Below are 19,982 nucleotides of genomic sequence, written 5' to 3'. Positions count from 1 at the left end.
CCGACCCGGCCCGAGGACGGTGGCGGGAAATATCGGCCCGACCCGGCCCGCGGGTCGGGTCGGGCCGAGTCCGGGCTCGGGCAGAGAATCTAAGCTCTACCTCCACCGTGTCTGCCACTTTACCGCCATCCATCATCTCCACCATACCTGCCACTGCACCACCTTCTTTCTCCTCCACCATGTCTGCCATTGTACAGACTTCTTTCACCTCCACCATGCCTGCCACTATACCGCCATCCATCATCTCCACTGTGCCTGCTACTGCAACGCTTTCCATCATCTCCACCATACCTGCCACTGCACCACCTTCTTTCACCTCCACCATGCCTGCCACAGCACCATCAAGTAGCTAGTTATTAGTTACTTTGGATCTGAATAATATTAAAGAAAATTCAGGTCAGGGGCAGAAGGTGAACTGGTACTTGCCTATACATACAAATTAAATTTATAGTATCATTTAAGGAAACTTAATCGTCAGGTTCATCAAAGCGGATTGTGTTCTCATCCAGTCCGTCCAGAAACAGGGCGATCAAACAAGCATCCGACCAGTTTGTCAAATAAGCTAGCTCTACGAATGTTCTTCTGTTCATATGGTGCTGTACGGAAGAGGCAGTACTCGGTAATCCACCATACAGGGTACTTTAATAACAACGAAGGAGAGATGAACACACTTAACACACGATTAACACAACAGAGAACGGACAGCGAGTGAACGGAGTGAGTCCATATTAAAGGCAGTGATGATGATAAAGTCCAGGTGAAGATGATCGGTGATGATGGGGAGAAGACGAGGGAAGTGAGTGCAGGTGTGGAGAACAGGAGGATCATGGGTAATGTAGTCCGGAAGACATGGGAACTGTGACAATACTATGCACAGCAGAAAAAATCTCTATTTGAACAATGTCCCCATCTCTGTGTTCCTATGTTTATATCACAGTCACCAGCTCAGTCACCTTCAGCACTACAATTCCCAAGATCTATCATCCTCGTTAGCACACCCTCTATATAAGCAGTCACCTTCCACTTCCACTTTCAGAAAGGAGGTTAAGTGAAAACTTTGAGTATGTTAACCCTGAAATGAGGGAAACTCTGGGTTTTCCGTTTCAGAATGAGAGGTATGTCAAACCCGAGAAAGCAGGGTAAGTCAAGCCCGTTTCTGAAAGAGAGTTAACTATACTCAGAATCAGTTACCCTGGTAACTTACTCTGTGAACCTAACCTGGTCAGGCGCAGGTTTTCTTCTGTAAACCCAGAGTTTCTTTCGGTCTCCTCCCCTTTTTAAAAGTGGAAGTGGTATTTAAATACCTCATTCATCCTTTCGATACATTTATTTATTGCGCATACAGAGACCTGCACGCAGTGACAGTCAAAGTGAAAATGGCATGTCCTTTTATGGAGGATCCTGTCGATGAGGAGGCTGCATTAATTTGCAGAGAGTTGCATTTACATCGGGAGAGGATTTTGAGACCCCGAGTGGATTTTTTGTCATATCCCCATGCATTTTTATTTGAGCGGTACCTTTTTCTTTAGTCAATTTGATATATTCATAATCTCATCCATCCTTACATCAGAAACATCAGAAAGTGTGCCTCACTCTCAAGCGTTTTCTGCTAATTTTTATGGTGTTTCCTGGGCACAAACCCCTGAGAGCCATCAAAGAGGAGTTTCACAGGACTGCACGTTAGTGGTGTAGAAATCAGTTTAATGAGGCTAATCTGAAAAATGATGATCAGTTAATAAAATTTTGTTGTGACCTCTGTAAATTAATAATCAGAATTCCCTTTAGGATTTCCAAATGTGGTTGGATGCATTAATGGCACACATGTTCCCATCATTGCACCTTCCGAAAATGAAGGTGACTGTCAACAGGAAATCCTTCCACAGTATTAATGTGCAGGTACACTGACTAGCCCATTCCAATGGTCAAATATACATCACAATAACTTATATGTGTAATTCTTTGCACTGTCAAGATCATATGTGATGCTGCACATATCATAACAAATGTGGAGGCCAAGTGGCCCGGCTCTGTTCATGACTCACGAATATATCGTGAGTCCACCCTGAGCAACAGGCTGGATTGTGGTAAGTAAATGTATGCCATGTATTTCCAGTCTTGGAAAAGTCATAAGTTTTTTTTTTTTGTTTTTTATAGAAATTATCTTTTTTTTATTTTTTTTTTTATTGTAATACATGTATAGTTTTTCATAAGTCACAATAGGGAACTATTCTGCACTTGTTCCTGCACCTGTTTTCTTGTGACTGCATTTTCTGACGATTCCTGTCTGATGGTCAGTTGGTCTTTTGGAAGTATTTGTGGATAATTCCCTATTGTGGATCTTTCTGCCACAAATACTTCAAGAAAACGCATTACATCAAAAAACCTCCATCTTCTTCTCTGCCCTCCTTCACTGCAACTTCTCTTACTCTCTCTTTCTATCCTTATCTCTCTCATGTAGGTGTCTCTGAGCCCACGACATTTTTTCTTGCAAGTTTCAACTGAAAAATAAAAGAATATTGCCAAGTTCATGCAGCAGAGTTTGCTTTTGGAAGTTGACACACATGCAGTCAAAAAAAAAATTAGTCAGACATTTTTTCCATTTTATACTAGTGCGTGCAGGACACTATAGTTCATTTATGTAAGTGAGGATAGCAAAATAAACTGTGGCATATTACACCCAAAAATCTTGATCTGACCAGGTTTTACTTGTGTTATCTGAATTAAGTTTTTAATTCTGTAATTAAGTTTTTTATTCTGACACAGTTTAACTTTGAGATCTTGTCATATTTTACAGTGTGACCTCCCCTTTACAGGGGCACTTCTATGCAGCACTAAACCAGTGTTACATTTCTTACAGGAGAGATTGATGGCTTTCTGCTGGGAGATAGGGGTTACCCATGCCAACCAAAACTGCAGAACCTGAACCAGGCCCCCAGCAACGCTTCAATGTGGCACACTGCAGGACAAGAGCCCGGGTGGAGATGACCATAGGCCTGTTGAAAGCACGTTTTCAGTGCCTACATCACCTCAGGGTAACCCCTGAGAGGGCCTGCAACATTATAGTGGCATGTGTTGTTCTCCATAATATTGCCATAATTAGAGGGGAGCAGTTCTTCTTCATTTCCTACAAATACGAAAGCAACTGTTAGATTCTAATATTCTTCCAATAATTCATAGAATTCCCCTGTGGCCATACACTCACCTCCAGCTTTAGTTTCAGGATCTCAATTTCCAGATCAATTTCCAATTTCTCAATTTCCAGATCTGCCAGATTTTAGTCTATATAACTCTTTAACTGGTAACTGAAAATACAGTAGATTAAAGGTACATGATATAGTTGTACATGACTTGTACAGAATTAAAATCTTGCATCTGAACAACAGAACTGTGTTCATCTGTGCAGCAGAATTTGATGCACTCTCCTCCTGCTGTTCTTCCACACTCTAGGGGGAAAGAAGAATGTCTGTTTATACACTTGTAACATACATAAACTTTTCTTTAGACACAAAAATTGGAAGAATGTGAATGTGTAGATTGTTTGATGTGTAGACACTATTTTAATATTACCTTTGTAGGCCTTACAACTGCCTGGGGTTCTGTTGTTAGTGTGACTGGAGGCTGTTGGGACCAACAAAAAACCCAACCCAAATTGAAATAAATGGAAATATCAGAATATATACAGTACAGTCCAAAAGTTTGGAACCACTAAGATTTTTAATGTTTTTAAAAGAAGTTTCGTCTGCTCACCAAGGCTACATTTATTTTATTAAAAATACAGTAAAAAACAGTAACATTGTGAAATATTATTACAATTTAAAATAACTGTACTATTTAAATATATTTGACAAAGAAATTTACTCTGTGATGCAAAGCTGAATTTTCAGCATCATTACTCCAGTCTTCAGTGTCACATGATCCTTCAGAAATCTGATATGCTGATCTGCTGCTCAATAAACATTTATGATTATTTTCAATGTTGAAAACAGTTGTGCACTTTTTTTTCAGGATTCCTTGATGAATAGAAAGTTCAAAAGAACAGCATTTATCTGAAATACAAAGCTTCTGTAGCATTATACACTACCGTTCAAAAGTTTGGGGTCAGTAAGAAATTTTATTTTTATTTTTTTTTAAAGAAATTAAAGAAATGAATACTTTTATTCAGCAAGCATGCATTAAATCAATCAAAAGTGGCAGTAAAGACATTTAAGTAAACACACAAAAGATTAGATTTCAGATAAACACTGTTCTTTTGAACTTTCTATTCATCAAATAATCCTGAAAAAAAAATATTGTACACAAATATTTTGTACAATTGTACACATTAAATGTTTCTTGAGCAGCAGATCAGCATATTAGAATGATTTCTGAAGGATCATGTGACACTGAAGACTGGAGTAACGATGCTGAAAATTCAGCTTTACCAACACAAGAATAAATTACTTTGTGAAATGTATTCAAATAGAAAACATATATATATATATATATATATATATATATATATATATATATATATATATATATATATATAGCTAGGCCTCTTATATTTTATGAAGGCACTTGTAACCTGGGGAGTGACTCTGATGAGCTCCCTCCAGGAATTCCCTCAGCCACTGGCCGGCCGGTGTTCAGGCTCAGGGCCATCTCCTCTGCATTCGTGAGTGGTGGTGGTGCAGGTCCTCCCCCCGTTTTACGGACCTCTGCCTTCTTTCTGTTGACTAAGTCAAATGACAATGAACATTTCTGCACTGCTAGACACTGGATGATATTTAGTTATGTAATATGTCATATGTTTGTTAATTCTGGTAGCCTACACCCATGATATGCTCAAGTCTTACCTGATTGAATTATGTTTTTATATTTCATTTTTTAGCTGCTGCCGCGTCCTTTTTATGCCTGCAGGATTGCACCTACATGAAAATGAAAATTAGGTTCAATATTGTACTGTTCTTTCACTTCTGATATTATAACAGCAGTGTTGGGTAAGTTAATCTAAAAAAAGTTATTAGATTAATATAATAATTACTCTGCCTACAAAATATTTAATTATTTATTACCAATTTCTTTATAATGAGAAATATATATCAACCTCAACCACAATACAAGGATAGACAGTAAACCGCACTTTTAATTCTTACAAAAAAATCCGCATTTAATGCAATTGCATCAGAAGTAACTTTAATTAAATTACAGAAAAATTAAGAGTAGCTAATCCCTTATTTGTTCAAGTAAAAAAGTTAATTAGTATTTATTTACACCCATCACTGTATAACAGTAATTAAAATTTAAACTTACGCATTGACTCGAGCAGCTATTTTTTTCCATGCCAACTCTCTCTTTTGCGGCTGCAGCCGTGTTGCTTTTTTTTTTTTTTTTCTTCGGAAAATGTGCTCATGCTCACTGTAAGCTTGCATGAGCACATCAAGTTCAGCCGGTGAAAAATATGCAGAGCATTTTTTTTCGGGTGCTGTTGCCATGGTGAATCTTAATATCTGCGCTCCGTTGATAATGGCTTTTTATAGTCGTGGTGCATGCGCTTAACTCAGAGTCAGCCTACTTAGAATCGACTGAACTAACTCAATTCAGCTGTTCTGAAACTGAAAACTCAGAGTTTCCCATCTCAGAGTAAGTCAAAGTTCAAGTTTTAACTCAGAGTTGGTTGAACCTCCTTTCTGAAACGGGCCCCTGGTCTTGTCGATAAATACTTCACAACTTACCTGCTACCTACCTGTGATCATCAATCTTATGTCGTCAGTCTGGTTCCTCTGTATATCAGCTCCTTGCAAGTATCTACAATGAACTGTTACTATCCTGCAATTTTTTCTGCAAATGATCTGCTTACCTGTTCTCCATGCCTGTCATTTCAGTGAACCTGCTAAATAAACACTACTTGTTATTATCATTATCTTCCGTTGTTGTCTCCTTTTGTATCCTGATAGTTTAATTATTTTTGTTTAATAAAACTGTGGTTGGATACAATTTCCCTTGCCTCAAAGAATCTGTGTTATATTTTTGAAAACCCATAGACATGAAATTTATGTCAACGTCACTAAAACTCTTCAACTGAACATAACATCTTAACATTATCATGTGGAGTAAAATTAAATTCGTAAATAAATGTCCAACATAAAAGGTAATCTGTGAGTTTAATAAGTAATTTGTTTATAATGACATTTCAGCCTGAATTCCACAATGCTAATATTAATAAAGATAATAAGGAAAAGTAAACTGGGATTCATTACTATTTACAAGAAATTATTTTAGCAAACAATTTTGTTCCATTCAGACAAAATCAATTGTTTTGAAACCTTCAAACTTAATTATGATCTACAAATTCTTAATGATTTTTAAATATTCAAAGGTTCTTTCTTATCCTTTGTGATATGAAATAACAAGATACATCACTTTATCCTTGACTGGGAATATCACAAATGTCTGTAGCTGGAATTATTAAGAGTTCAAACACTGTTTTCTATATGTACAGTTCCAGTATTTTAGCGTGTGGAAAAGACTTTTATTTTGGTTAAGTTACATGCCGTCATAAGGCTATGCCGCGCTCCCGCGTTTGTGATTCGGCTGAGGAGAGGTTTGTTTTTAAAGTGTTTAAATCCACAATAAATGTTCAGTTTCTAGAGAACTATGGAATTAATTAATTAATTAATATTGAATGTAACACTGTAATGCTGTGCGTCTCATTTCACTCTCTATATCGTGAATCATTAGTCATAAACACGAATTTATTCACTGGCAAGTAGTGAAGAGAGAAACTTAAATGAATCAAATGCTTTAAATATAAACCATAACTAACTAAATGCTTAATGGCTGTATAATTTTCTATATTTTAATAATATTTAGTTTTTAAAAAGCTAATCAGGATATTTTGGTCCATTTCTTTTTAATCATGACAGTGTCCAAACAGAAAAAAACTTCTGGTCAAGCGACTATTTTCAAGATGGCATTTATTAAAGAGGAGAGTGGAAACATGAAGATTGAAGAAACATTCAAAGTGAAAAAAGAAGAGACTGAGGAACAAACAAACATGTCATTTATTAAAGTGGAGAGTGAAGAAGAATTAAGAGTGAAACAAGAAGATACTGAGAAACAAACAGGTTGGTTTCTTTCTCAAAGCTAAACTCATTTCAGTAATTTTTAAAGAATGTCTTATAAGCAGATTAAAGCAGATTTATTTGACATGAAGCGGTTCGTCTCATGTGAACAGACATGTTGAGATCACATGACCAGACAAATACTAATGCTGCCTTCACGTGAACATAAGATTGCACATTCCATATTGAATGTTCATTATTACCACGTTATGCATCAAATAAGGAAAAATAATAACTAAAAAATAATTTGTGTAACATTAAACCCAATATCTACTTTTTAATTGAAAACAAGTATAATTTTACCTTTCACAACCGACTTGATGCCACGTTTCATATCAAAATGCCTCTTCCATCGTCATTTTTTGTTTAATATAGAATTTAAAACTTCACTTGGACAATCTGAAGTAAATAAGTTGTGTAAAACCAACTGATCAGATTAGATCTGAAGCTCAAGAAAGCGCTTTCCAGTTTTGCATGTGATATGCACATCTGGGTTCCTCTACGCTGGGCTTAGCTACAGCCTTCCAATAAATATTTACACCTTGTTGCACCAACTAAAACTACGACCAGACACAACTACTAATAACAAGTGAAGCCACCACGCCATCTGATTTCAATTCGTAAACATTACCTAACGAGTCAGCGTTTTTATATCTGAACTCCTAAGCATGTAAAAGCTTATTTTATATAGCCCAAGCTTTACTTACCCTCAAGCCATCTTAGGTGTATATGACTTTCTTCTTTCTGATGAACATAATCAGAGATATTTTAATAAATATCCTGACGCATCTGAGCTTTATAATGGCAGTGAACAGGGGTCATGAGTATGAGCTGAAGAAAGTGCTTCCATCCATTATAAACATACTCCACACGGCTCTGGGGGGGTTAAAGGATGAGTTAACTTTGAAATAAACTTTTCCTGAAAATTTACTCACCCCCATGTCATCCAAGATGTTCATGTCTTTCTTTCTTCAGTCAAAAAGAAATGAGGGTTCTTGATGAAAACATTCCAGGATTATTCTCTATAGTGGACTTCAATGGCGTCCAAATGGTTGAAGGTCAAAATTTCAGTGCAGCTTCAAAGGGCTTTAAATGATACCAGACGAGGAATAAGGGTCTTATCTAGCGAAACGATCGATCATTTTCGGAAAAAAATACAACTGTATATGCTTTATAAACACAGATGATCGCCTTGAACGTGCTTCCGCTTTCCGTATTCTTCAAGACGCTTATGTTGTATGTCCTACACCTTCCCTATTCTACTTACAGAACGAACGCAGCACCAGTTCCGTTTTTTTACGTGCTACTTGATGTCTTGATGGTGCAACAGGAATTAATTCTACTCAGAACTTAAACTAATTTTACAGTAAATACAATAAATAAGTCAAAAACAACAGCCTATAATAAAACATTTCTCCTGCTCACACAACTTGATAGTTACTGCTGCTGTCTATATTTGTTCTTCATTTAAAAGCTTTGATGAGCAAATAAAATGGTCAGTAAGTTTATAACAAACTGCAACAGTAGATGGTTTAAACTCTCAATGGATCTTTTGTAACAGGTGTATTTTATTCTCTAACCTTCTTCTCCATGTCTCTTTAGAAAAAAGCACAATAACAACTACAATCAACAGAAGAACATACGTCATACCAAAGGGTAAAGATCTAATCCATGCAATATTAATAAACATACAATATAATTATAATACTGAACCCAGTAAGAACAAGTATTTGTCTCGCACAGGTCTACAGGTGTGCTTCCTCACAGACTCAATGTGTCGGGATATTGAGGGCTACTTTCCAAATGCTCAGTGCTGGGTTCATCCAGACACAACTCTTGTGAGATCCATTGAACAAGACGTAAAACTCTTTGAGAAACTACACAAGTACACAATAGTGATTCTCCACGTAGGAACAAACGACATCGCGAGTGGAGCATCTGAATCGACTGTCGTCCAGCGAATGAAAACTCTCATATCAAGAATCTCACTGGTCAATCCACACATTCTGTATTTCGCAATCAGCGCTATTTTACCACGATTGAACGACGACTCCATGATGAAAACTACAATCAAACAATGCAACAGCTTGCTTCAACACTGGACTTCACAAACAAGAAATATTCTGTTTCTAAACACTACAAAACCATTTCTCAAAAATGGAAAAATAGTCCAAAATCTATACAAGGATGACGGACTTCACCTCAATCAAGAAGGAAAACACAAACTTTTTTCATACTTTAAGCATTTTCTCTGGCATTTTTGCCAATTTTCATGAAGTGCAAAACGTACTTAAAACATCTCATGAAAAACATTCCTGTGAAAGTTTCTGAGCTCAGTCTAATGAGGACACCAGACCAGCCTTAAGGCCCTGATATACTTCAAGTGAAGTTCTTTTTTGTTCTTCGCTTAGGAGTAAAACGAAGTTTGAAATGCATGAGCAGCGATATACGGTAATAAAACATCTGATGACTGTTAGATGAATATGTAAATATGTGCTGTACACTTTCTTCTCAGTAATAAAATAAACATAACAAAAATGAGAAAACAGCAAGCATTTTTGTAGAAAGCATAAGAAAATGTTCACATATCAAGTCACATCACGTTTATTTATATAGCATATAGAACAGATGTTTATTTAATAGATTGCTTAAACGCAAGCAGCTTTACAGTATCAAACTTGAAAAACAAAGTCAGTGCTTCATTTCTTCAGAAGCACAACTTCATTTTGTACTATAAAGCGGCTATCCAGTGTGTTCATGTTTTCACCCGCGGAGCTCTTACCTCAACAAACTCTACAGATGAAATGAGTCAAAGATTAGTTCCACACGAATGAAGGCAGAGCCTCAGCGCACACCTCCTATTACGTTATCACGGACCAATGGTAGTACGAAGGTGTTTTGCATCTGGAGTGAACTTTTCCTGCAAGTTCACTTTGGCAAGCCGTTTCGAACTTCCAAAAAGAACACAAAACAAACTTCGTTTTGCCTGATTTTGTTCGAAATGACGTCACGTCAGTTCGTTCTTTGATTTTGTTTTAAAGGGTTAGTTCACCCAAAAATGAAGATAATGTAATTTATTACTCACCCTCATGTCGTTCCACACCCGTAAGACCTTTGTTCATCTTCGCAAAACAAATTAAGATATTTTTGTTTAAATTCGATGGCTCAGTGAGGCCAGCATTCACAGCAATGAAATTTCCTCCCTCAAGATCCATTAATGTACTAAAAATATATTTAAATCAGTTCATGTGAGTTCAGTGGTTCAATATTAATATTATAAAGCGACGAGAATATTTTTGGTGCGCCGAAAAAAACAACATAATGACTTATAAAGTGATGGTCGATTTCAAAACACTGCTTCAAGAAGCATTGGAGCGCTTTGAATCAGTGTGTTTTATTAAAAGTTTTTTTTTTTAAACGTTGTTTGCTTTTAGGTATAGAGACTATTGGTTATTTTAGAAGGCTGTAAAATGTTTATAATCCTTATTATTATTATTATTATTAAAAATAGTTAAGTTTCAGTGCTACACAATCTATCTTTTAACATCACAAAAATCTCCAACAGGTCAAATGTTTCATGAACACTGACAGCACTGCAGGACTAGCCTATGTACAGCAAACAATGAACCAGACTATTTAAATGTTGAGCAAGCAATCTCATTGGCTGCAGGATCATCAGAGCCCAGAGTTTCATGACTGAACAAGTTCTAAAATATATATGGGTAACTATTATTTTGGTAAATGTTTGTTTCTCAGATCATAAAAAGTGATTCCATATGTTCTGCTGTTTGCTTTTAGCAGTAATTGACATGTAAATGTGATGCTCAAATTTAATGCATCAAAAGGCCTTGATGCTGCTGTGTATTAATGTAAGGTATGCTTAATGTTAATGTAATATTATGTTATGTATATTTGTCCACATCCACTTAAGTCTGGAGTTACTGCCTCTCTCAAAGTGCCACACTACTAGATTGTTTAAATAATTTATTTTAATTATATTTTTGCGCCCCATTTAAATGGCTGCTATCAAACACTTGAACCTTTTTGGGAAAAAATGGTCAAAGGTATTGATAGCTCTGAGAATCTGTGATTCAAACTTTACATGAATAATTTATCTTCAAATTTAAATGTGTTTATGTAAATTTATATATATATATTTTTAAGTGTGATCATTACTTTTATTTTGGTGTGGGGATCTGGCGTCATAAGGCTGCGCTCCTGCGTCTGTGATAAAGCTGAATAAAGGTTTGGTTTGAAATATAAGCAGTTCAGATAGCTTAATAAATTACTTCACAACTCTGTATTTATTTCTGGTTGTAGCATTATAATGTAGTAAATAACATTAATGAACGTGTTGTGAGTAAAGTGCACCCATGCATGAGTAACAGAAAGGTGCGTCTCGTTTCACAGTTTGGCAGTAAGTAACGAATTGCTACTGTAAGTGATAGAGGGAGAAGAAGCTTCTTGAAACTCCGAGTTTATTGAACCAAATGTTTTGCGGAATGATTCAGTGATTCGAATCGCCGCACGCGGATCAAAACAGTGGAAATGTGACGAGAAAACAAACGTGTAATGACAACTTTAACAAACCAACTGCAAATGTTTATTTGTTGAATGTATTAAATATAATATAGCCTACAGATCGTTCAATAATATTAAATTAAATTGTATTAATTTGTGCTAGTTGTTTATGTATGTATTTATCGCTAATCATATTTTAGTCAGGATTTAGGTCCATTAACTCTCACTCTGACTGACTCCCTTACCAGTGCACTGACTACTTAACTAGAGAGCTGATTGAGACGCACACAGAGATTTAATTTAGATTTTTTTTTTCTTTCTGTTAATTATTCTTATCTTAATTGTCTAAACACAGAAAAACTCCTGGTGAAGCAGCTGAGATCCACATATACTATTATAAAGATGGCGTTTATTAAAGTGGAGAGTGAAGACATGAATGTTGAAGAAACATTAAGTGTGAAACAAGAAGATACTGAGGAACAAACAAAGATGGTGTTTATTAAAGAGACGAGAGAAGATGTGAGGATCGAAGAAATATTCAGAGTGAAACAAGAAGATACTGAGGAACAAACAGGTTGGTTTCATTCTCAAAGCTGAACTCAGTCATTGATCCTTATTAAAATTGTCCAGATCTACAGAAATGAATGATAATTTTGAAGAATGTCATATGAGTGTCCTAATGAAAGCTGTTTTATTTGACATGGAGCGGGTCGCAGCTTATGGACAGACATGTTGAGATCACATGACCAGACAAATACTAATACTGCCTTCATGTGCCCTCGGAATTATCGTAAATATGAGTTTCCTAGGTAAAATATGCACATGAACACCTTCTCAAATCTAGAGCTTGTAATCACAACTTCAGAAGTGGGAAGAACGAAATTTCCAATAGGACATGAAGGCAGGATAATGCTGCCTTCAAGTGCACTTGAGAAGATCCTACTTTGGTCAGTGGGCATTCGTTATTATGACATGTCATGCATTAAATAAGAACAAATGTCTTATCTTATAGAGTTCAAACTCAGCACCGTAGCTCCGTGTTCACAGAGAATGCTCGATCGTGAAAGCGATAGTAAAATGTGAGTGTGCACTCAAACACGATTTCAGTACCCTGCATTTTGAAAGTGACTCCATGATGCATGCAAATATCTCCCAATATGAAAGCTATCTTAGGCTGAGTTGTGTAATTATCTTTTAGATCTGTATCATGCTTGAAGCAAAGGTTGATCTCTATTTGCACTTTGTCGTTGCACATATTGTTGACACTTAAGACTAAGAGGTTTTTATTTCTATGATTAATTTTTGGAAAGAAGTTCAGTTCGGTGGTCAAAATCATACAGGAGAGAAGCCAGTGAGTTGAGTTTGTGGTAAAACATTTTACAGTGCTTCAGTATTGTTGTCTTTTACTGCATATGATAGTTTATACTCCAAAAGTAGAACTTAAATGACATACATTACAAGATTAGTTATTTCAAATGCACCTGCAGACTATTCAGGATTTCTTAAAAATACTGTGTAAAAGTCTCGTCACATCCCTAATACCAATCATGTTACTAACCTGTTGCCAGTTAATCTAATTAGATGCTAAACGTTCCTATAGCCATTTCTTTTCAGCAACACTTAGTTTCCAGCCTTTTGTTGCCTCCGTCCAAACTTTTGCAACATGTTGCCTTCATCAATTTCAAAATTACCTTATTTTCTTTTTTCTGATGAACACAAATATCTTTACGCATCCAAGCTTTATAATGGCAGTGAATGGGACCAACCAATATGAAACTGAAGAAAGTGCTTCCATCCATCATAAACATACTCCACACGGCTCCGGGGGGTTAATAAAGGCCTTCTGAAGCGAAGTGATGCACTTGTGTAAGAAAAGCATCCATTTTTAACAAGTTATAAAGTAAACTATCTAGCTTCTGCCAGACCTCCTTCCCTATTCAGCTTAGGAAGAAAGCACAACTGATTTTGCGTCAGTTATGCTTTTTTTCCCATAATTTGAAAACGGAAGGTGTAGATTGTAGCGTAAGCGTTTTAAACTGTGAGAGTTTTACACTTTCTTTGTAAGTTAAATACAGAAGGTGGTCTGGCTGAAGCTGAAGAGTGAATGAACCCTGTTAAACTGAAGTGCTTTGGAATTCAACCAAATGCATACTAAGTGAGATTATTTTGATATACTGTACAACAACATATTGGAAGTCATATTTTAAGTCTCCATACCAGCATGACTGTCATTACCTGCACCACTCTGCCTGCTCGCATGATAATTGCTCATATAGTAGTAATATTACAATACTGTGTTATTATTCTAATCGATTTTAATTTTAATGTTGGAGTTTGACATAAAAGGTGATGCATATATCTAATAAGTTTAGAAAAAATGCCCTTACATAGGTAAAAATGGCCCTGGAAATTAATTTAGGGTGACAAATACTGCCCCTTACTAAAATTGTTAATTTCTGTTTCTGCTGGGAACTAACCACCATATAGAATATGAATAATATGAATAATATGAATGTCTTCGTGAGTCAGCTGTCCACAACAGGCCTATCCAGCCATGGTATCAGCAAAATATCATTAATTATAAATAAACTTTTAAACAACTTTGGAAAAAGAGATTTTTTTTCCTCAATATTGCACACCCCTAATGTACAGTATTAATTTTTATTCCTTCAGGTCTTAAAAAGTCTTAAATTTGACTTTAGAAATGTGCAGGAACCCTGTTGTAACTGCATCTGCCAGCGGCGTTTGGACCATCATGATGGTCATACCGAAGTTATAAATAAAAATGTTCTCTGTTCATAAATCATTACATGGAATTACTGTGTGACGAGTTGTTGGTCTGATGGTTGAGCAGGGAGTTTGTCCTCTTTCCTGTTCTCCCTTTGTAAATGGGAGATTGAGATGAGTCTACAATTAACCAGATCTCCTGAGTCAAACTTTTTTAAAGGTTTAACTGCCAGCTTGAAAGTTTTTAGGATAGGTCCTAAAGAAAGTGAAATGTTAGTAATATTTAGAAGGGGTTCTCAGATTACATGTAACACCTATTTCAGTAGATTAATGGGTATAGGATCTAGATGTTGGTTTTGATGCTTTATATGTCTAAATGTAACTGCTGATTTGTGCTATTAAACTGGGATTAACTTTGGTCTTTTCTCACCTTAGACCTGATGGCGCTGAAAGAAGACAGCCAAGAACAAAGTAAAAAAGGTCAATTTGAGAATCATCAGGAGCTCATAACTGGAGTAAAATCTTTTAGTATTGATAAACATGGGAAACTTAAAGTTCACATGACAATTCACAATGAAGAAAAACCTTACACATGCCTACCGTGTGGAAAGAGTTTCAATCAAAAAGGACACTTTGAAGAACACATGAGAATTCACACCGGAGAGAGTCCTTTCACCTGTCAACATTGTGGAAACAAATTCACTCATAAAGGAAGCCTGAACAGGCACATGAGAATTCACACTGGAGAAAAGCCTTTCATCTGCCAACAGTGTGGAAAGAGTTTCAGTCAACATGGAAACCTTGCAGACCACATGAAAGTCCACTCTGGAGAGAAGCCTTACACCTGTGAACAGTGTGGAAAAAGTTTCAACCGAAAAGGAAGCCTCAATTGCCACTTGAGAAGTCATACTAAAAAGAGTCTTTTCACCTGCCAACAGTGTGGAATGAGTTTCACTGTAAAAGGAAGCCTTAACGCACACATGAAAATTCACACCGGAGAAAAGCCTAACACGTGCCTTCAATGTGGAAAGAGTTTTGATAAACAAGAAAACCTTACAGTCCACATGATGAGAGTTCACTCAGGAGAGAATCTATACACATGCCCTCAGTGTGGAAAGAGTATAAAACAAAAAGGACACTTTGAAGTACACATGAGAGCTCACTCTGAAGAGAAGCCTTTCACATGCCCTCAGTGTGAAAGGAGTTTCAATCAAAAAGGACACTTTGAAGAACACATAAGAACTCACACTGGAGAGAGGCCTTTCACCTGCCAACACTGTGGGAGGAGTTTCATCCGAAAAGGAATCCTTAACAGGCACATGAGAATTCACACTGGAGAGAAGCCGTTTATATGTGGTCACTGTGGAAAGTGTTTCCAATATAAAGTAACCCTAAAGTACCACATGAGCATTCACTGAGCAAACTGTTTTATATTTTATCAGTGTGGAATGAGTTTCACAGACAGGAACCGCATTAGGAATCATTTAATAACTCACACTGGAGAGAAGCCTTTTATATTTCATCACTGTGGAAAGACATGCAGAAACAAAAGAAACCTTGTGGTTCACATAAGCTTACATTATAGAGAGGTTGTTTGCCTGCCCTCAAGGCCCTTATATAATCGTGACCTTTTTTTTTGCTTGCGTTTAAAAAGAAGTTCAAAATATCTGAGCAGCAGACTTGGTGAACACCTGTATAGATGAATATGTAAATATGTGATGTACATTTTCCTTTCAATAACAAAATAAATGCTGTGAGGAAAAAAGCAGTTGTGAAGGCTTCTTATCATAGCTCTGTGATATGTTTGCACCAGCTCTGCAATTTGGCCTCTGGTAGAGTCACATCACATGTATTTATATAACTCTTTATACAATAGTTTAGTTTAAAGCAAGCAGCTTTACCTATTAAACATGAAACATCAGTGTCACTTTCAATTAGAAGCTTTCATCAAAAGAAGGTGGAGCCCTATATTACATTATCAGAACAAACCAATAGTTAGATGACCTGCCAGTGTTATCTTTTTTCACCTTACTTACCACATGTTCCAGGGTTAGTTAACTTACCACATGTTCCAGGGTTAGTTAGTTAGTTATCTTGTGACACTGTCACACAAAATGCATGTTTTACCGCTCTATTTATTACAATGATTTTATGTATTATAGAGTTTTAATTGGTTTACATGTGTTTTAGTCCATTTTATTCCTCTTAACATTTTAAGTGTGTATGTCTTTAAGAAATGAATGGTTGGCCTGTCATGTGACCAGTCACATGACAGGAAGCAGGAAAAACATCTGTATAAAGAGAGCAGCATGGCAAACAAACAAGGACTCACTAACAGTCAAGAACTCACCTGGATTGCAGAGTTTTCATTTTGTGGACTTACCTCTCCAGTCACAACCTTTGGATTATCACTACTGTGGACATTTGTATATACACTGGTGGACACTCACATTGGGACTTTATCAGCACACTAGGATTCTTGGACTGTTTTAGGGTATGGTACTTGGGACTGTATGCTTTTGAGTTTTCCTGGTTTTATTGTGTTGTTTTAGAGTTCCTGTGAATATTGTAAATACACAATTCTTATTTAAACTTATCACTGTTTTATGTCTCATTCTTTTAATTCATTCTCTCACACAGTAAAATCTGACCCCATTTTAAATCTTGTGACTCAACCAATTTGGCTGATTGTTACAAACTTAAGAGGTATTCATAACGAGTTACCTGTTGATGAGGTTCCAGTGGGTATAACAGATTTTGCTATATATATATATATATATATATATAATATAATATAATATAATATAATATAATATAATATAATATAATATAAATTACCCAAGAGTTCAGTATACATGTCAGAGTAAAGAAAAGTTAGCTTTGACAATTTGTTTCAGAGTAAAGAAAAGTTAGCTTTGACAATTTGTTTCAGAGTAAAGAAAAGTTAGCTTGACAATTTGTTTCAAACTCTCCAAATTAACTTAATTTTGGCCTGATTTTGTTCGAAATAACATCTCTTGAAAAGTTTCACACTTAAAGAAAACCTTAACATTCACATGAGACTTAATACTGGAGAAAAACATTTGTTGAAATTTGTTGAAAAGTAATAGGCTGGCACATGGTTGTAGGTGAACTAGGCAGCCGACTCTCCGTGAGGGCACAGTCAGGGCCACAAGAAAGCGAGATATTTAGTTTTGGATTTAATTAACTAATTTTTTTGACATTCATTTGGAATTACTGCACTTATCTTTTTAATATATCACCCGATATATCACCAGTTATTCTTAATCTAGTTGTAGATTTAGCTACTGTAGCCAGTGCCACAACCTGACATGTCTATTGATTTCCTGAAAGCAATGGCCAATCAGAGGTGTTAAAGTTAGCACTGAACAAAAATTCAAGATTTGGGTTAATCAACCAAGAGTTTAGGGTATGTTTGATGGTAAGATAACCTTGCTTTCTAGAATACGCCCCTCTAAATACAAATATAGATACAAATACAGAGTAAATTAAAAACAATAAAATCTGATTAAATTCACAACATATACGTGTTTGAGAAAAAATGTGTGTGTGTGTATATATATATATATATATATATATATATATATATACACACACACACAATTATATATGATGTTTTATTAACAACGTTCGGGAGGAGCATATTCAGATAATATAATTAACATGAGTGGAGAGCATTCAGTTAATCAGCCCAATTAATGATAAGAGGTATATATACAGCAGACTTACCTCTGTTCGTTGACAGTTTATCAGCATCCCTCCTCCACCCCATCTCCTCAGTTCTAGTCCTAACTATTCTTATCACAACCGGGGGGAGTACTCTGGGTTAGGGCCAAATTTCCGAGCTCAGGGCCCTCCCCCCCCGGACAGCACGCCAAATATGCATAACCTTTACTCTAATATATATGTGTGGAACAGCTGTATACAAGAAAATCACCCGGGTTAAAGTTAATGACATAATTAAGTGATGCTTGAGCATTAGTGATGAACACCTGCTGTTAACAAGCAGAATCACTGAAGAGAAACACAAGAACTACAACTGACTTCCAGCCACAGCCTAAGATGAACTCAACTCAAGATAAAAGACATTAAATCTCTCAAGATCTGATTAAACAACTCCACAAACAGCATATTATCTTATTAACTTTAACTCTGCTTCAGTGTTATTTTAACTCCATGTAGAGAGGGACCATATGTTCTCTGGGCAGAGTTGATTTAACTGGGGATTTTGCTGTGTAGGACCATGGCAGCCACATCATTTTCACCTCTGGAGAATATGTTCCGAGCATCATCAGTGGTTGGTTTGCATTTAAAACTGAATAATAATTTGTACACACTCCTAAATAGATGATTCCAAAAGTCTGAGCACATTTTTGTCAGTGAGGTGTTCAAATGGCCATATACACTGCCCGGCCAAAAAAGTTGCTGTTTGGATTTAAAAAGTCAAATAGATCATTGCAGTAATTAGTATGTTTCTAGCATATGTTATATGTTTGGCAACAGATTCTGTAACCCTAACTGATGGAGTCTGTAGCTTTTCATTTCTTAAACACAAATTATGGCCATATTCCAGGATGACAATGTCAAGATTTATCAGGCTCAAATTGTGAAAGAATGGTTGGAAGGGAGCATGAAGAATCATTTCCACATGTGAATTGACACCAGACCTTAAACCCATTGAAAGTCTTTGGGATGTGCTGGAGGAGACTTTACAGATTGCTCACCTCTTGCATTGTATGCACAATTTTTGGACAAGATCTTGTATTGACAAAGAGATAAGGCCATTTGGTTCTTAAATCTGTAATTGTAGGGAATGGGATTGCGTTGATCATTTGACGCTGGAGGCAATAGTACCCCTCCTTGAGTTTGCAAATGTCTCCCCTTTCTGCTCCAGAGATACCTTCATGAATCTGTCATAACTTTCACTAGGTGAAAGAGCAGGCTGCCATCTTGTACAGCTATATGAGTCAATGGTACTTTGTTTGGATCCTATGATCAAGGATCCTGTCATTTGGTTTCTGGCCATTCTCAACAGCACTCTGTATACCTCCTGGCATTAAGTTCCAGGGAAATTTTCAGGCCATGAATGTGACACACTGGTTGATGCTAGACTGCTTAAGGAGCTTGATGAAGGTCAACCAAGAGTACTGTTGGTTTCAGGGGGAACCAAAGGTAGAACCTCAACAGGTTGCAGTACCCCAATACTGTTTTGATTTTCTGTGGATTATATATTTATAATTATAAACAGTATTCAATTATACTGCAATGCAATGTTACAGTTTACACTATCACATCCTATATGAGTTTTATGTAATCAACTTTATCTTTACCTTGATTTTTCCAGGCACTAAGAAGTTTTCTGCATTTAATAGGTCATGTAAACTCCAAAATGTCATCCTCTTTTACATAAACTAAATCATCCAAACCCTTGACCCCTTGGTCCATTTATCCAAAAAACTGATTGAGAAGCACATCTGGACATATGCTTGGCAACACCGGCAATCTGCACAACACAAAGCCCTGGTTTATTTACAGTGTGTTTTTAATGAAAGCTTTATATATTTTGGCTTGAGTATAAATATATTTGCACACTTTATATAGCGTCCGGAC

The 19,982-nt window shown here is 36.3% G+C and overlaps 1 protein-coding gene and 1 long non-coding RNA gene across 5 annotated transcripts; both read left to right on the top strand.

The window, feature by feature from the left end:
* The first annotated feature begins 6,532 nt into the window (after positions 1-6,532).
* On the top strand, positions 6,533-9,633 carry LOC137024985 (uncharacterized). Its single transcript, XR_010895808.1, has 4 exons — positions 6,533-6,583; positions 6,906-7,106; positions 8,706-8,759; positions 8,847-9,633. It is a non-coding gene; the product is annotated as an uncharacterized lncRNA (long non-coding RNA).
* Positions 9,634-11,301: 1,668 nt separating this feature from the next.
* On the top strand, positions 11,302-16,855 carry LOC137024970 (gastrula zinc finger protein XlCGF57.1-like). 4 transcript variants are annotated; one of them, XM_067392950.1, is made up of 3 exons: positions 11,302-11,348; positions 11,980-12,198; positions 14,787-16,855. In XM_067392950.1, the coding sequence occupies exons 2-3, from the start codon at positions 12,027-12,029 to the stop codon at positions 15,767-15,769; spliced, it is 1,155 nt and encodes a 384-aa protein (XP_067249051.1). In that variant the 5' UTR covers positions 11,302-11,348; positions 11,980-12,026; the 3' UTR covers positions 15,770-16,855. The 4 variants fall into 4 exon arrangements, with proteins under 4 accessions (XP_067249051.1, XP_067249052.1, XP_067249050.1 ...); XM_067392951.1 differs by having other exon boundaries at positions 11,327-11,495; XM_067392949.1 differs by having other exon boundaries at positions 11,327-11,520.
* Positions 16,856-19,982: the final 3,127 nt, after the last annotated feature.

Source organism: Chanodichthys erythropterus, chromosome 8 (genome assembly GCF_024489055.1).
Source record: "Chanodichthys erythropterus isolate Z2021 chromosome 8, ASM2448905v1, whole genome shotgun sequence".
Classification (NCBI taxonomy): domain Eukaryota; kingdom Metazoa; phylum Chordata; class Actinopteri; order Cypriniformes; family Xenocyprididae; genus Chanodichthys; species Chanodichthys erythropterus.
This window is presented reverse-complemented; position numbering and strand designations above follow the sequence as displayed.

What these genes read in the sequence shown, in the direction of transcription:
- LOC137024970 (XM_067392949.1), top strand. Translation starts at nt 11,481, where the DNA reads ATGAGTAACAGAAAGGTGCGTCTCGTTTCACAGTTTGGCA. An exon ending in TCTCGTTTCACAGTTTGGCA is followed by an intron (nt 11,521 to 11,979) that starts GTAAGTAACGAA and finishes GTCTAAACACAG; the next exon opens with AAAAACTCCTGGTGAAGCAG. An exon ending in AGATACTGAGGAACAAACAG is followed by an intron (nt 12,199 to 14,786) that starts GTTGGTTTCATT and finishes TTCTCACCTTAG; the next exon opens with ACCTGATGGCGCTGAAAGAA.